Raw genomic sequence first — 13,554 nt, 5'->3', positions numbered from 1 at the left:
CGGATCAGGGCGGGCGAGGGCAGCCGCGCCGCTCCGTTTCTGCGCAGTCGCCGCCGGGGCGCCGCAACGCCTGCCCGGCGCGGAGACCCTTCCCGCGGCCCGCTTCGTGGACGGACGAGCGGCAGGGAGGCGCGCGGAGGTGGCCGCGGTGCCGCTCGGCCCGGCCCGGCCCGGCCCGGCCACGCGGGGCGAGAAGCGCCCGCGACGAGCGGCCCTCCCCGAGCCGGGCCGGCCGCAGCCGGCCTGCCGGGCCCTGCCTGCCCTTCTGCGGGAAAGGGCCCTCCGTCCTCAACAAGGCACGCGTTATTTGGGACCCGTTCGAAAAAGGAGCAAGCAAAACAATCTAGTTCAGCCTTTATTATACTGACATTCAGGGCGGAAGGGGAGCGCAGCTGAGTCGGGGAGTGTGGCCGTGGCGCTCTCCTGGTGCCACCGAGGCCCGGACAAGCGCCACGTCACCAGGCGTCCACGCCAAAAGCCAAGGCAAAAGCAGGTTTTGCTGGTGCCGCCAGGCGGGTGGGTGGCTCCAGCCGGCGTCAAGGAAGCTGCCCTCGGCCAGCCAGCAGCCCTGCGCGCGGAGTGTTCTCACCCCGGCCTCTTCTGGATCGCAACCAGCTCTTGGCGTATGATGCTGAAGCTCGGTCGGTTCTGTGGCTCGTACTCCCAGCAGCTCAACATGAGCCGGTACACCTCCGCCGGGCACCGGTCCGGGGCACTCAGCCGCATCCCTGAGGGGAGAGGCACAGCTGAGGCTCCGGGGGACGCAACAGGGAGGCGAGCCCCGTTCGAGCAACCCACACAGCGCGCTGCTGGGCCTCGAGGTTAAACGCAGATGAAATGTTCTTGTTGGCTATTTTTATTTATTTAAAGCTTTTATATATACTGCCCTTCACTGTGTCTCGGGGCAATAATACAATAAAGTACAGCATCAAAATATACACTAAATAAAACCCAATCTTTAAACAGTACTAACATTTTAAATAATGGAAACATAAATGGGACCCAGTGTGGGTCAGGAATTTATATTATATTTTATGTTGTAAGCCGTCCTGAGGCTCTTTGCGACAGGACGGCATATAAATATTTTAAATAAATAATAAAAATGTTTTAGCCTGGCACCAAAATGAAAAAAAAGAGTACAGTGGTACCTCGGCTCACGAACACCTTGGCTCACGAACAAATCGGGTTACGAACAAACATTACTGAACAATTCTGACTTGGGTCGCAAACACCGCTTTGGGTGGAGACCGAGATCGTAGCCATCTACCCCCCCTCTGCCCAGTGAGGAGATGCCCACGATTGCAGTTGCTTTCGTGCAGGGAAGGCGTCCGTGATCAGAGGCGCGCTGCTGCAGGAAAGACGGGAGCAGCAAAGCAGAGCCGCAGGGGAGACGGTCGAGATCCCACCTGTCCTTATTTATTTATTTATTTATTTAAAACATTGCTATGCCGCCCCCAACACAACAAAGCCTCTGTGTGGCTCACAAAGAATACATAAATACATACAGAAATAATGATAATATAACAATAAAAAAATCATTTTTTAAATCAGAAAAATGTGAAGCAAAGTGCCCTTCCTGCAGGAGTGCGCCTCTGATCAGGCACGCCTTCCCTGCACGAACGGAACTGCGACCGCGGCCGTCCCCCCACCCCCAGTGCTCCGTTTGCGCCCATCCCTCCCTCCCCCAGTGCGCCCGCGATCGTGCCCGTCTCTCCCCCCCACCCCCAGCGCACTGGGATGACGGGCGCCTGCAGGGATGACAGGCGGATCCCGGTCATGCTGGGGGCGGGGCGGGGAGATGGCCACGCTTGGGGTGCGGGGGGGGGGGGGGGGGGTTGAATCTTTGTTGTCACTTTGCTTCACATTTTTCTGATTTAAAAAAATGGTTACAGAACGGATTAACCTTATTTACATTGAACCTTATGGGGAAAGTTGATTTGGCTCACGACCAGTTTGGGTCACGAGCAGAGTCCTGGAATGGATTAAGTTCGTGAGCCAAGGTACCACTGTACTGGGTCCAGTTTTGGACACCACATTTTAAGGAGGAGTCTGGTAAAGCGGAACCAGAGAAGGGCAATGGAGATGATCCAGAGACCAACACAGATCATATCACTTACTGCAGTAAGCTGAATTTAATAATATTAAAAGAAAATTTTGAGGACTTGTATGGTGGAATAATGATGCCTTCTTAAGAAAGCTGAAAGATCATTTTTGCAAGGGTATTCTAAAGCCAGATGACACCGCAGAGAAAGTTCTCTGCTTTTAATTATATGGTACACCTCCAAAGAGACAGCTTGGAGTAGGTTATCTTAGGGCATGTGCAAGGCAGTATGGGAAAAGTCACTGTTTAGGGCTTTAAAGGGAAGCATCAGCTGCCCTGAGCTGACCCAGGAAGCGACCGGACAACCAGTGCAGTTCTTTCAGTGGTGATGTGAACAAACTTAGCTGTGTTGTTTGCAAACTGGCAAAACGGCTCCTTTAGCGGGAGAACAACCCTGGCCTGAGCAGGGTGAAGATCCAGCCCACGAGCCTCTAGTACCGCCATCTCATCAGATAAACAGCCTCAGTTTATGGACCCTCATAGAGCCCATTACTGATTCCAGGCCGAGGAAGGCCTGGGTCACCGTTCCCCTGCACGCAACCAGGGAGCTGATCCAGCGAGATCAGGGGTGCTGAATACTGCTGACTGGTCAAGGACAGTCAAGAGGGCTGCATTTGCCGGTCCCCCAACAAAGGTGGCCAAGCTGAGCCTGAGCCGAGTCTAAAATGAGAGCCTGGAGCTGCAAACCCACCACCTTCTGAGGACCTTCCCCAAATGGGAAGATTTGTGATTGGATGGTAGGTATTACAGAGTTCAGGTCCAAATTGGGCTTCTTAAAGAGCTGTTACAGGACGTCCTCCTTCGAGACAGTCCAGGTTGCTCTCCCCTCTCCTCTTGGGGCTGGCTAGTGGTAATTAGCCAAGAGGCACAACTGCCAAGAGCACGAACCCCTCCGAGCATCTTGTCTCCATCAGGCCACTTCAACTGAGCCTCGCCCCCCACTGCCCCAACTCACCCCTCTCCACAGCCTCCCGGGTCTGCTGGTTGCTCATGCTGGGGTACGGTGTGGCACCCAGGCTGAAGGCTTCCCAGATCAGGACCCCAAAGCTCCAGACGTCGCTTTCCGAGGAATACCGACCTGAGGGGGGCAGACGGGGGCACCTGAGTGGCCACATTTTCTGGATTTCTGGGTCAAAGCAATCCAAGCCTGGCCCGCAGGCATGCGCACCCATGTGCCCCCGGGAGGAAGGCGCATTCTCGGTGACTAATCCCTGGGATGACCCACACGCCCTGTGCAGGCGCAACAGGACACCCGCTGGGCTCCTTGGGGCGAATCCGCCTCTCAGTGCGCCCCAGTCCCTGCCCGCCATGCTGGGGAAGTCCTCTCGAGCGGCGGGCCTGGCCCATCCCAGCAGGTACCATAGCTGAGGGCCTCTGGAGCTGTCCACTTCACAGGGATTTGCTTCATGCCTCCGGTGGATGAATAAATGCCATCCTTCTGTTCCCGTGACATCCCGAAATCGCTGATCTTCAGGACGTTCTTCTCTGTCACGAGGCAGTTCCGGGCCGCCAGGTCCCTGCGGAACGGGAGGCCAAAGGCTCGGCTGAGCCTGGCTGGTGCACTGGGCCCAGGAGCCCTCGGCGGCCCTCGCCCTGAAGGTGTCCTTCGGCATGGCCTAGCCCTTTGCACGACCGGGCCGGGCGCATGCTCGCCTCCCCTCGCCAGAGCCTTGGGCTGCCCTACCGGCCTTTGCGGGGCAAGAGCGGCCCCTGCCCAGGCTGAGCCGCTGCTGCCGAGGCCACGGGGCAGCAGGGGCCGCTCCGGACAACCACGCAGCTTGCCCGGCGACTGACCGGTGGATGCAGTGCTTGCTTGCCAGATACTCCATCCCTGCCGCGGCGTTCTCCATCATCCGCAGGAGCCCCTTGGCAGTGAGCCGAGCTCCCTCGCTTCGCAGGAAGGACAGGAAGTCGCCCCCTGTGGAAGGACAGTGCTCGGCAACAGGGCCCGGCCCACAGAGCGGTTTTGGGCCCGCGACGAAAGCAGGGCCGTCGCTTGGCTCGTGGGCATGCGCAGACACGGGCACTCTCCTCTGCTTGCCCGACAGGATCCCCAGGAGGGGTGCGGAAAGGCACCTCTCCAGCCCCTGCAGTCCTGGCCCAGGCTGCAGCATCCCGGTGCCGCCAGCAGCCGTGCGTTGGCAGCCTCTTTGGTTCCTTGCTCCAAGCTGGCAGCTGATTGGAATGGCAAGCAGCAAAGCCTGCCAGCCCATAAGTGCTTTCAGGGCACAGGCCTGGGCAGGTGTGCAGTGGGGCAGGATCGGGGCGAGGGGGTGAATGACAGCCTTGAAGGGACTTCTGGAAGGGCTCATGCACAAAGGGCCCTCCCGGCTGGCTGGGAGAGAGGGAGGGAGGGAGGGAGGGAGGGAGGGAGGGAGGGGGAGTCACAGCTGCCTGCAGCCTTGCCTGGAACCGCATTTATCGGACGGCGACACGAGCGGCTGGTCTCGATGGCCCTACAGGCTGCGAACCTTGCAAGAGGCCCTCCGGAGCGAGCATCGCGGCCCAGCGCATCCGCTCTCGGCAGTGGCGGAGCGCACCCATTCCCGGGAGGCTCTGGCGAAGGGCCCCGAGAGCCCCGAGGCCAGCACGGGGATGCGAATGGCTGGACCTACCCTGGACCAGCTCCATGACGATGTAGATAGGGTGCTTCTGGGTGCAGACTCCGATGAGCCGGACGATATTGGGGTGGCTGTACTGCTTCAGGATCCTGCGGGGGAACCAGAGGTGGCTCTGCTGGGGAAGGGCGGCCCACGGGCCCCCGCCGGGTGAAGCCTCCCTCTGCACCTGCCTTGTGCTACAGGCAGCCTGTCCCCTCCACCTACACGGGCAGGGAGCCTCTATGGCTAGAAAGGAGAAGACGCCGGGGCGGCAGCCGTGCTCCTGGATGGGCGCCGGGCTCCACGGAGGGCTTGCCGTGCGCGAGATGCTCAGGCAGCGGGACTGAGCAGCTGGCTGTGGCTCTGCAGCAGGCACGCCAGCCGCCTCTCTTCCCAGGGAGCTCTTCCAAAGAAGCCAGAGAGGCAGAACGAGGAAGTGTCCCCGTCCGGCCCAGCCCTCGGCCACAGCGCGACACTTCCTGTGCCTTCCCAGGAGCCGCACTTCCTCATCTAGCTGCGTGTCGCATTTGTTGCTGGCCCCGCGGGCAAATATTTCACAGCCTCGCATCCCCAGCACGTTTTGCAGGGCTTGGAAAGGCTACTGGCCAAGATCCCGAAAAGCGGCTCTCTGCAGGCTATTTTAAAGACCTTTTCTGGTGTAGACAATTTAGGACCAGGCAGACTAATTGTGACCTGCCAGGAGCGCGCTTTCAGTCCTGGTGACCATCCGAAGGAAGAACCCAGAGGACTGGCGGGTGGGGTCCTGGACAACCGGCTTGCATGGGGAAGCATCTGGGGGCTGCGGGAAGCCCCCATGCTGGTGTATGCAGCTCCAGGATGCTGGGCCCCTGCAGGACCCAGGGGAGGTCCAGCAGCACAGAGGCGGTTGTCCAGCAGCTCGCGCCACACACACCTGGCCTCCTGCAGGAACTTGGCCTTGAGCTCCGGTGAGAGAGTTTCACGGCAGGACTTCACCGCCACGGGCGTGTTGTCGCTACGCAAGCGCCCACTGAAGACCTCTCCAAAGTTGCCCTGGAGAAAGACGGCGGTCTCACTGCGGGGGCCTGCGGGGTGCGGCAGTGCGGCAAGGGGGTGGTGCGGCTGGAGGCCCGGAGCTGCGCAGGAGGCTTCCCTCGCTGATGCACCTGCCACAGCGACCCGGGCCATCCGGGCAGCCGCCTGGCACTCTGGCGTCCTGCATCCCCTCGCCTGACCCTTGTCCCCGCTGCCTGAGGCCTGCTCAGCTCCAGGCCATCCGCACATCTCTCCCTCCATGTGAGTGTTTTCACTCGGCTTTTCTGTAAATCAGCTTGCAGGATGAAAATGCACAACTGGGTGAGGGTTAGGGTCCGTTCACATGTGCTCCATCCCCTGAAGGAGAGCGTCTTCCTTCGAACCCCTCGGGAACGGGAGCAGCTTCCACGAATTCCTGTGCACCCATGGAAGGCCCACTGCTGCGCATTAACCCTTGGACTGCGCCCCTGGATGGTGCGTGGGCTTGAACCTTCTTGCCTCACCGGCCTTGGCCCAGACTGTTCCTAGACATGCCTCCTAAGCCCAGGCAAGCCTCCCGCCAGTCCAGGGACTGCAGCGTTGGAGGGGGCAGGCAGCAGGCAGTGCCCGGAAGCCCCTCGGAAGGCTCTTCTGCAACACGGATCATTTGGGATACTCCGCTTCACAGCTAAGCCCAGAACCGCGGCGTGCCCACCTGCGGGTCACACGGCCTTTGCCCGCGGAGCTGCTGCAGGGTTCCAGCCCACGCTGGCCAAGCGCCCCGCGGGTGCCGCCCAGCGGTGCTCCCCGCACCCGGAGGGCAGCGCACTCACCTGCCCAATGAGCTCCCCGAGCAGCAGGTCCTCGTGGTCCAGCACCCACTCGTCCTGCAGCGAGAAAGGCGGTCACCGGGCAGCCGGCTCCCAGGCGGCCCGTGCGGGGGCAGCGGCGAGAGCAGTACCTTGAGGATGGGCTTGGCCAGGATGATGCCGCTCTTCTTCGTGATCGGCTGCTGGGACTTCAGGAAATGGTCGATGAGCAGCGGGACAGTGGGGAAGGCCTCCCCCTCCAGCCGGTACAGGTTCTGCGGGGAAGGGAGGAGCCGGTACAGGAGCGGGCAGGGAGGTTCAGAGTGTCCCCCTCCCCTCTGAGCTGTGGGGCTCGCAAGTCTCGCACGCACAAGGGAGAACGGGGGCCTCTGCGCTGGCCAGAGCCAGCGTGGGGCAGGCCGAGTCCTGTCCTCCTCCCATATGGGCCGGTGGAAGCTTGGGCGGCCAGCGAGTTCCGGGTGTGGCAACGGGGAGCCGGCCAGACCCTGTGTCCACAAGTGCCGCTCCACTAGCGATGGGGAACCGGGGGGGGGGGGGGTGGCAATTCAACCGCGTTGCAGCAAACCACAGCTTGTGGTTAAGCAACATGAGTCAGATGGCAGCCCGGGCCAAGGGGCTCTCCCTGCTCCTGCTTCTCTCTCTCTCGCACACACACACTCAGTGCTCACAAGAGGGAACTGGCTCACGGCTCGCGCTGCCTCTGCACTAGTGCTTGGGAAATGGGGAGAGGCAGGATGCGCTCAGATCCCAGGTCAACAGAATGCAAATGCGTGACGGAGACGGCCCGGGACATCCAGCTTCAGTGGAATACAGCAAGCGAAGGACAGAAGGGGCAGAAGCCACAGAACAGGAGGAGCTGCGCAGCTGCGAAGAAACGCAAGAGAAGGAGGTGCTGGGCTAGGGTGGGGGTCTTCCACCAGCCCCCAGTCAAGACGACAAGTTGCACGGATGCCACGGAAGCGCATGGCAGCAACAGGCACGGGAGCAGGTGCCTGATCCCACCTGGGCGGACGAACTCTGCCAGGCTGTTGGGGTGTGGGGCATGGGCGGGAAGCGAGGCAAATGCCCCCAGACCAGGCCCCGAGGCCCCGGAGAGGCCCCGTTGAACAAGCAGGCCCAGTCACAGTCACCCAGCAGGCCGGTGGCCAGCAAAGCGGAGTCCGGCTCAGAGCAGAAGGCGGGGCAGGGCCAGGCCAGGGCTCAGCCAGTGGCAGGAGCAGTACTGCAGGGCAGGTGAGGCAGGGGCACGGCAGGGGCAGGCCTGGCAAGAGGTGCAGCCAGCTGCAGTGCTGAGGGGACTGGTGCTGCCGCAGCAGCTCTGGGAGGGACGAGTCTGCCGCAAAGAGCTCCCCCGAGGCTCCCGGGGTGCTCAGGAGGGCCCTGCGAGGAGGCGCTCCCTGGGGCAAGGCCGGGCGCCCCTCCCTGGTCTGTTCCTGGTGTGCCTGGAGGGATGTGGGCAGCCCCTGGCCTCTCCCGCCCGAAAGGGGAAGCTGGCACCACCACTGCGGCTTCTCCCGTCAGCCTGGGCATGGGGGCCCAGCCTGCAGCTGCGGTGAGACACAGGGCACAGGGGAACTCTCGGTGCGCCGGCAGTGCGGTCAGCAGGAGCCTCACAACTTCCTCTTTCAATTCTTCCCCCTTCCTCTTTTTTGGCCGCCTTACGAAAGGTGAGGGGAGCAGAGACGGGTCCTCTTCTCCCGACTGGGGTCCAGTCTCCCGCGCCACGCTCCTCACCGGCATGCCCTGTGGGGTGCCTCTCTAGAGCCGGCTGCCGCGGTGGCCTCCCGCCCCTCCCTCCCTCCCGTCCCGCTTGAACAACAAGTGGGCTCCCTGGGGAAATGGACAAGGGGGCTCCGTGAGTGTGCGGTGCCCCCACGCAGCAGCTGCACCCAGCGTCCGAGGACCCTGGCAGTAAGGGATGCCCCCTGCCCGAGCCGGCTCTGTGGCGAGAGCCCACGCGGGCCTCAGAGGGCCGGCAAAGGAGTTCTTTGTGGCTGCAGCTCCATCTCCGTTCGGCTCAGGAATGGCTCGCGCCAGAACACATGGTAGCCCAGTAGCCATGAGGAAGGCAGCAGAGCAGCCCTGTCCCGCAGGGAGTTGCCCCTCCAGGGTGGCCAGAGGGCCACTGGCCCGTGAGGGCGAAAACGGGGGCGGGTTCTCCGCAGCCTGCGCTGCCTGCTGCTCGCTCCCACAGGAGGGGTCCGGGGCATCCCTTCCCGTTCGGAATCCTGCCACCTCTTCTGGCCTTGCTCTTATTGCAGAGCGGCCGTTTTGGTGGGAAGTGGAGCTTCTGCCGAGCCGCTTCCAGGCAGCTTCTACCGAAAGGGGTCCCAGCCCTCCCTCTGCCTGGAAGTACCAGGAAGAGCTGGATGGCCGCTCCGGACAGAGGAGCCCGGGGAAGCGGCCTGGCTTGGGAGATGCACCCCCTGCACGCTCGCGGGCAAGCGTCTGACCACCACGGCCCTGGCGCGTGGCGCGGCCACAGCCCTCTCCCCTGCAGGCCCCGCACGGCTGGCCTGAAGCCCTCCAGGGGCGGCGGCCAGTGGGAGGGGGCAGAAGGGCTCTCGAGGCGGCCGCTCGCTCATCCACGAGTGGACTGCCAGATCAGGAGTGCCGGCGCAGAGCCCCCCCGCCCCCCCGCAGCCTCGGCACCTCCTGCTCCCTGGGGCCGTCGGAGGTGGCCTGCCCCCGCCCCCTCCCCGCCCAGGGCCAGGGCCACTCACGTCTGCAGCCTGCAGAAGGAAGTGCCGGGGCTGCCCAGCCCACAGCACGGAGAGCACGCACTCCCGCTTGCCCTGGCTTTCCCGGACGAGGAAGTCCCCGGGGCTCTGCAGCAGCCGCTGGACCTCCGCCCGTGGGATCACGCCGTGGAACCAGGCCTGCTGTTTGAGCGGCTTCTGCACCTCGGGCAGGAGGGGCACCGGGGGCGGCAGCTGGGCAGAGAGAGGAAGGGAGATGTGCTGGAGCCAGGCAGAGGCCCCCCCGCCAGTGAGGCAGGCAGGCAGGCAGGCAGGGTCCCCCTGCCCCAGCCCCTCTCCCCATGCCGGCTGGGTGCTGCGAGAGGCTCAGGGGGGCCGGGCAGGCACTTCCCCAGCACACTCACCGAGAGGCGCGGGCGGAAGATGCCCGTCAGGTGGTGCTTCAAGGCCTCCAGGGCGGGTGCCCACCCCGCTTCACGATCCTGGAGCTGTGGCGGCTGCTGGCCCTGCCAGGGAGATGCGCGGGGCAGGTCAGCCCTGCTTGCTGAGGGCTCTGGGCCCCATGGGGCAGTGCCACCAAGGCCCCGGGCAGCAGGCAGGGAGGAGCGCCCGGCGGCGGCAGCCAGTACCCCCCGGTCTATCTTGAGAAGGGGCGCAGGGCTGGACCTACCGCGGGAGGCAAGGCGCCACCGTCCTCCTGCAGGGCTGGCACGGCGGGCGGGTCGCGGGAGCCCAGCTCATCCAGCTCACGCTGCAGCAGATCCCTCTGTGCCCCGAGCTTCTCCTGCGTGCCCTGGGCCAGCTGCGAGAGGTGCAGGGCCTCTCGGAGGGCCAGGCGCTTTCCCAGGAGCGAGATGCTGCAGAGACAGGCGGGTGCTGGCATCCACTGGGGAGCGGGGCAGGCTGGGGAGGGCCGCACAGACACGCGCCACCTCTGCCCCGCAGCTCCGCTCCCACCCCACGTCGTGACCCCGTGGGGGGCGCGGCTGCTGGCGGGGTAGTAGGCCCGGCCGCAGCACCCTCTCGCGGACTGGAGGCCCAGCAGGTGCGGGGGCGCTGTGGGGAAGCCAGGCCCGTGTGCTCCTTCCCAGTGCCCTCAGCGCAGGGAACAGTGACCTCAGGAGGCAGCGGGATCTCCCAGCCTGGGGGTCCCCAGGAGGCAGCAGGGTGGCCCCAGCAGGGCTGCTCCCGTCCTTCCCCCTCAGGAGCGTGTGCAGGGCTCTTGCAGCCACCCAGACAGCCAGGAGGCCCCTCTTCTGAATCAGCTGCTGGCTCGAGGGGAGGGCCCTTTGGCGGGGGGGGGGTCAGGCGAGGGGGAATGCTCCACGCTCTCACCGCTCTGCGGGCATTTCGGCCTCCGTGGCAGCCTGGATTTCAGCCCTCAGCATCTGGACACGCTCCTGGTGGCCCCTGGCGCTCTCCGTGGCGCTAGTCAGCTCCTCCTTCAGTGTGGTCAGCCTGCAAGGGGCGGGGGGGGGGAGGGAGACGTCGGCACCTGCTGCCCGGCATGGGGAGCACCGGGAGCCCCAAGGCCTCACGCGGCAGCCCGGCCACGGAGCACTCAGCAAGGCCGACACGATGCAGAGCAGGGCGCCAAGGCAGCCCTCCCGCCCCGGCCCCGGCCCCGGCCCCGGCCCCGGCCCCGGCCCCGGCCCCGGCCCCGGCCCCGGCCCCGCTCGGCGCCTGATACGCTCCACGGGGCCAGGGGCCCGCTGCTTTGGCGGGGCCGGGAGGCGTGGGCTGGGGCCCGCGCAGCCCCGCGGCCGCCCCTCCCACGCATTTGTGCTGCATGCTCTCCACCGTGAGCTCGTTCAGCTGCAGCTCGCCCGCCCGCACGCCCTCTGCCTCCATGTCCTCCAGCAGCGTCCGGTCGAAAGCGGCCACGGCGGGGGGCTCGCTCACACACCTGCAAGGAGACGCAGCCGGAGCAGAGGGAAGATGGCTTGCCGGGAGGAGCCGCGGAGGGGTCCCCCCCGGGATGAGTGCCCCACAGCCCGCACCTGCACTGGGGGACGAACCCCTGGTACTCGGCGGCCGGCTGGAGGCGCTCGATGGCCCTCCGCATCGCCTGGTGCACCACCACCATCTCCTCCTGCACCAGGCTGGTGATGCCGGCGTACTCCTGCAGGGTCTCCTTTCTGCGGGCACAGAAGTGGGGCATGGGCGGTGACTGACGGCCCCCCCTGAGGCTGGGACCCGAGCCCGAGCCCCCCCACTCCCCAGGGCGGGGCAGCCGGGACCCCCCGCCACTCTTACGTGATGTGGGCCATCTCCTCCTGCAGGCTGTGCAAGGCCTGGAGCACCCCTGGCAGCGTCCGCTGGAAGTGGGCAGTGTGCTGCACCTCTGCAGCCTCCAGGGCCAGCACGTACTGGTTGTGCAAGGAGTAGAGCTTCCACAGGCTGCGGACGTACCGGTCTTTGGCCTTCTCACGCTCCTTCTCTGCAGGGAGAGCCATGCAAAAGCGGGATCAGGGCTGGGCCAGCTGCGCACCTGGCGGCGTGGAGGCAGACCGGCAGAACAGCCGGGAAGAAGGACTGGAGGTTCAGGCGCACGTTCACCCAGAAGGGGGCCTGCCTCAGGGAGACGGGCCAATTCCCTTCTAGGGGTCTTCAGGATATGAAGGGAAAAGCACTCGCCAGGCTTCAAAATGCAGCATGCAGGGCTGGCCGTCACATCACAACGCTGGCATTATTGAGCCAGAGAAGGTGCCAAGAAGGGCAGCAAAATTATCAGGTGACTGAAGCATCTCCTTTACAAGGAAGACTTTAAATTTGAGGGTGGGAAAATCTTTGAGAACAGAAGAGCAGAAAGAAACATGATACAAGCAAATGAACTGATGCAAGAAAATGGCCAAAAAAAAGTGACTAGCGGTTCACGCTCTCTGTCTCTCATCCCTCAGGGGCCATCCTATGAAGCAGAGAGCAGGGATTCAGACCAAAGGAAGGAAGGATTCTTCACACAGTGCACAAGAAAACAGCGGGATTCGCTGCCACGGACCACGGCGACTGGTCCCGGAGGCCGCCTGCCCATCACCGAGCCAGCCTGCTGCCCTCGTGGCCCTCGAGTCCGGGGCGCCCCAGAAGCACGTGCCCCGGCACGGTGAGCAGCAGGGGGCCGCCGAGCGGCTGGGCCAGCAGCTGCCCTTCCCGCCATGCTCTGCTCCTCACCCACCTTTGCTTGCCTCCTGGTACTTGCGCCGGGCCTGGATGATTTCGCGGACCTGGGTGCGGTACTGGGTTTTCAGCCGCTCAGGCTCCTGCTGGGTGGTCTGCAAAAGTCGAGGGAGGGGCAGGGGGCCAGCTGACGCATTGGGTGCCTGCCACAGCCCTGCAGCCAGGACCCCTGGGGGGCCCTCTCGGCCCCTCCCGCCCCAGCTGGCCCCAGAGCCCGGGCTCCTGACGCATTGGACCTGGGGCTCCCCAGGACATGGCAGCATCCTCGGAGGTGGGGAGCAGCCCTACCCGGAGGAAGTCCTGGCTCATCTGCTGCCACTGCTCACTGTAGCTCCGGCACAGCAGCTGCTTGTCGCGGATGAGCTGACCCAGCTTAGTCAGGGGCCCGGAGAGCAGGGCGTCCGCATGGCGCTGCAGGATCTGGCTCAGGGCCTCTGTCTGGTTCACCAGGGACCACCAGCACTGCATGCCGGCAGGGAGAAAACAGAAGGGCTCGGCTGGCGGGGGAGAAAGCCCCGTCTGAGGCCAGGCGGCTCCAGTGGGCCTACGCCAAACCGCACGGGGCCCTGCCCCCCACAGACTGGCGGGCAGCCGACGTCGAGCCTTCGCCTGCCGGGCCCCGTCCCGGTCCCGCCTCGGCTGCAGTCCCGGTCGGCCCGCGGGCGAGTGGACAGGCAAGTGCGGCCTGGGGGTGCTGGGGGGCGGCAGCAGCCCCCGCGCCGACACCCGCTTCCCAGCTGCGGCGGGCGGGGCAGGTGAGCGCCTCCGAGGTCGGCGGGAGGCCCGGCCACCACGCCTGCCCCTCGCCCCGGCCCCCGCGCTCGCGCTCGCGCCCACCTGGCTGACCTGGCCGCCGGGGCAGCCGCCCTCCTGCCGGCCGGCCAGGCAGTGCATCTGGTGCAGCAGCGCCGCGTACTCCCGGTCGCTCCTCGCCCGCTGGCCCATCCACTTCCGCAGGCCCTCCAGCAGGCGCAGCTCGGCCTCCTGCAGCTGCATCAGCGCGGCGTGGCCCTCGGGGCAGCCGGCGTGCAGCCCGAAGCCCATGCTGCGCGCGCCCCCGAATCACGCGCGGCGCGCCCGGTCTCTCGGCCCCTGCGCGGGTCCCGCTCGCCGCCGCCGCCGCTTCCGCTGGGCTGGGCCACAGGACAAGACTGCCG

The 13,554-nt window shown here is 64.9% G+C and overlaps 1 protein-coding gene across 1 annotated transcript; it reads right to left on the bottom strand.

Annotated features, from left to right (window-relative positions):
- Positions 1-449: 449 nt before the first annotated feature.
- FES (FES proto-oncogene, tyrosine kinase) lies at positions 450-13,441 on the bottom strand. The gene is made up of 18 exons (XM_044444853.1): positions 13,235-13,441; positions 12,686-12,859; positions 12,396-12,492; positions 11,480-11,663; positions 11,224-11,361; positions 11,004-11,129; positions 10,559-10,681; positions 9,894-10,080; positions 9,628-9,729; positions 9,248-9,457; positions 6,656-6,778; positions 6,528-6,581; positions 5,615-5,733; positions 4,717-4,811; positions 3,896-4,019; positions 3,461-3,618; positions 3,057-3,179; positions 450-728 (listed from the first exon to the last, which is right to left on the bottom strand). The coding sequence occupies exons 1-18, from the start codon at positions 13,439-13,441 to the stop codon at positions 586-588; spliced, it is 2,487 nt and encodes an 828-aa protein (XP_044300788.1). The 3' UTR covers positions 450-585.
- Between the last annotated feature and the right edge of the window lie 113 nt (positions 13,442-13,554).

The sequence above is a fragment of the Varanus komodoensis genome, unplaced genomic scaffold, assembly GCF_004798865.1.
Source record: "Varanus komodoensis strain SLA01 unplaced genomic scaffold, ASM479886v1 scaffold46_1, whole genome shotgun sequence".
Lineage (NCBI taxonomy): Eukaryota > Metazoa > Chordata > Lepidosauria > Squamata > Varanidae > Varanus > Varanus komodoensis.
Note: the sequence above shows the minus strand (reverse complement) of the source record. Positions and strands in the feature narration are given on the sequence as shown.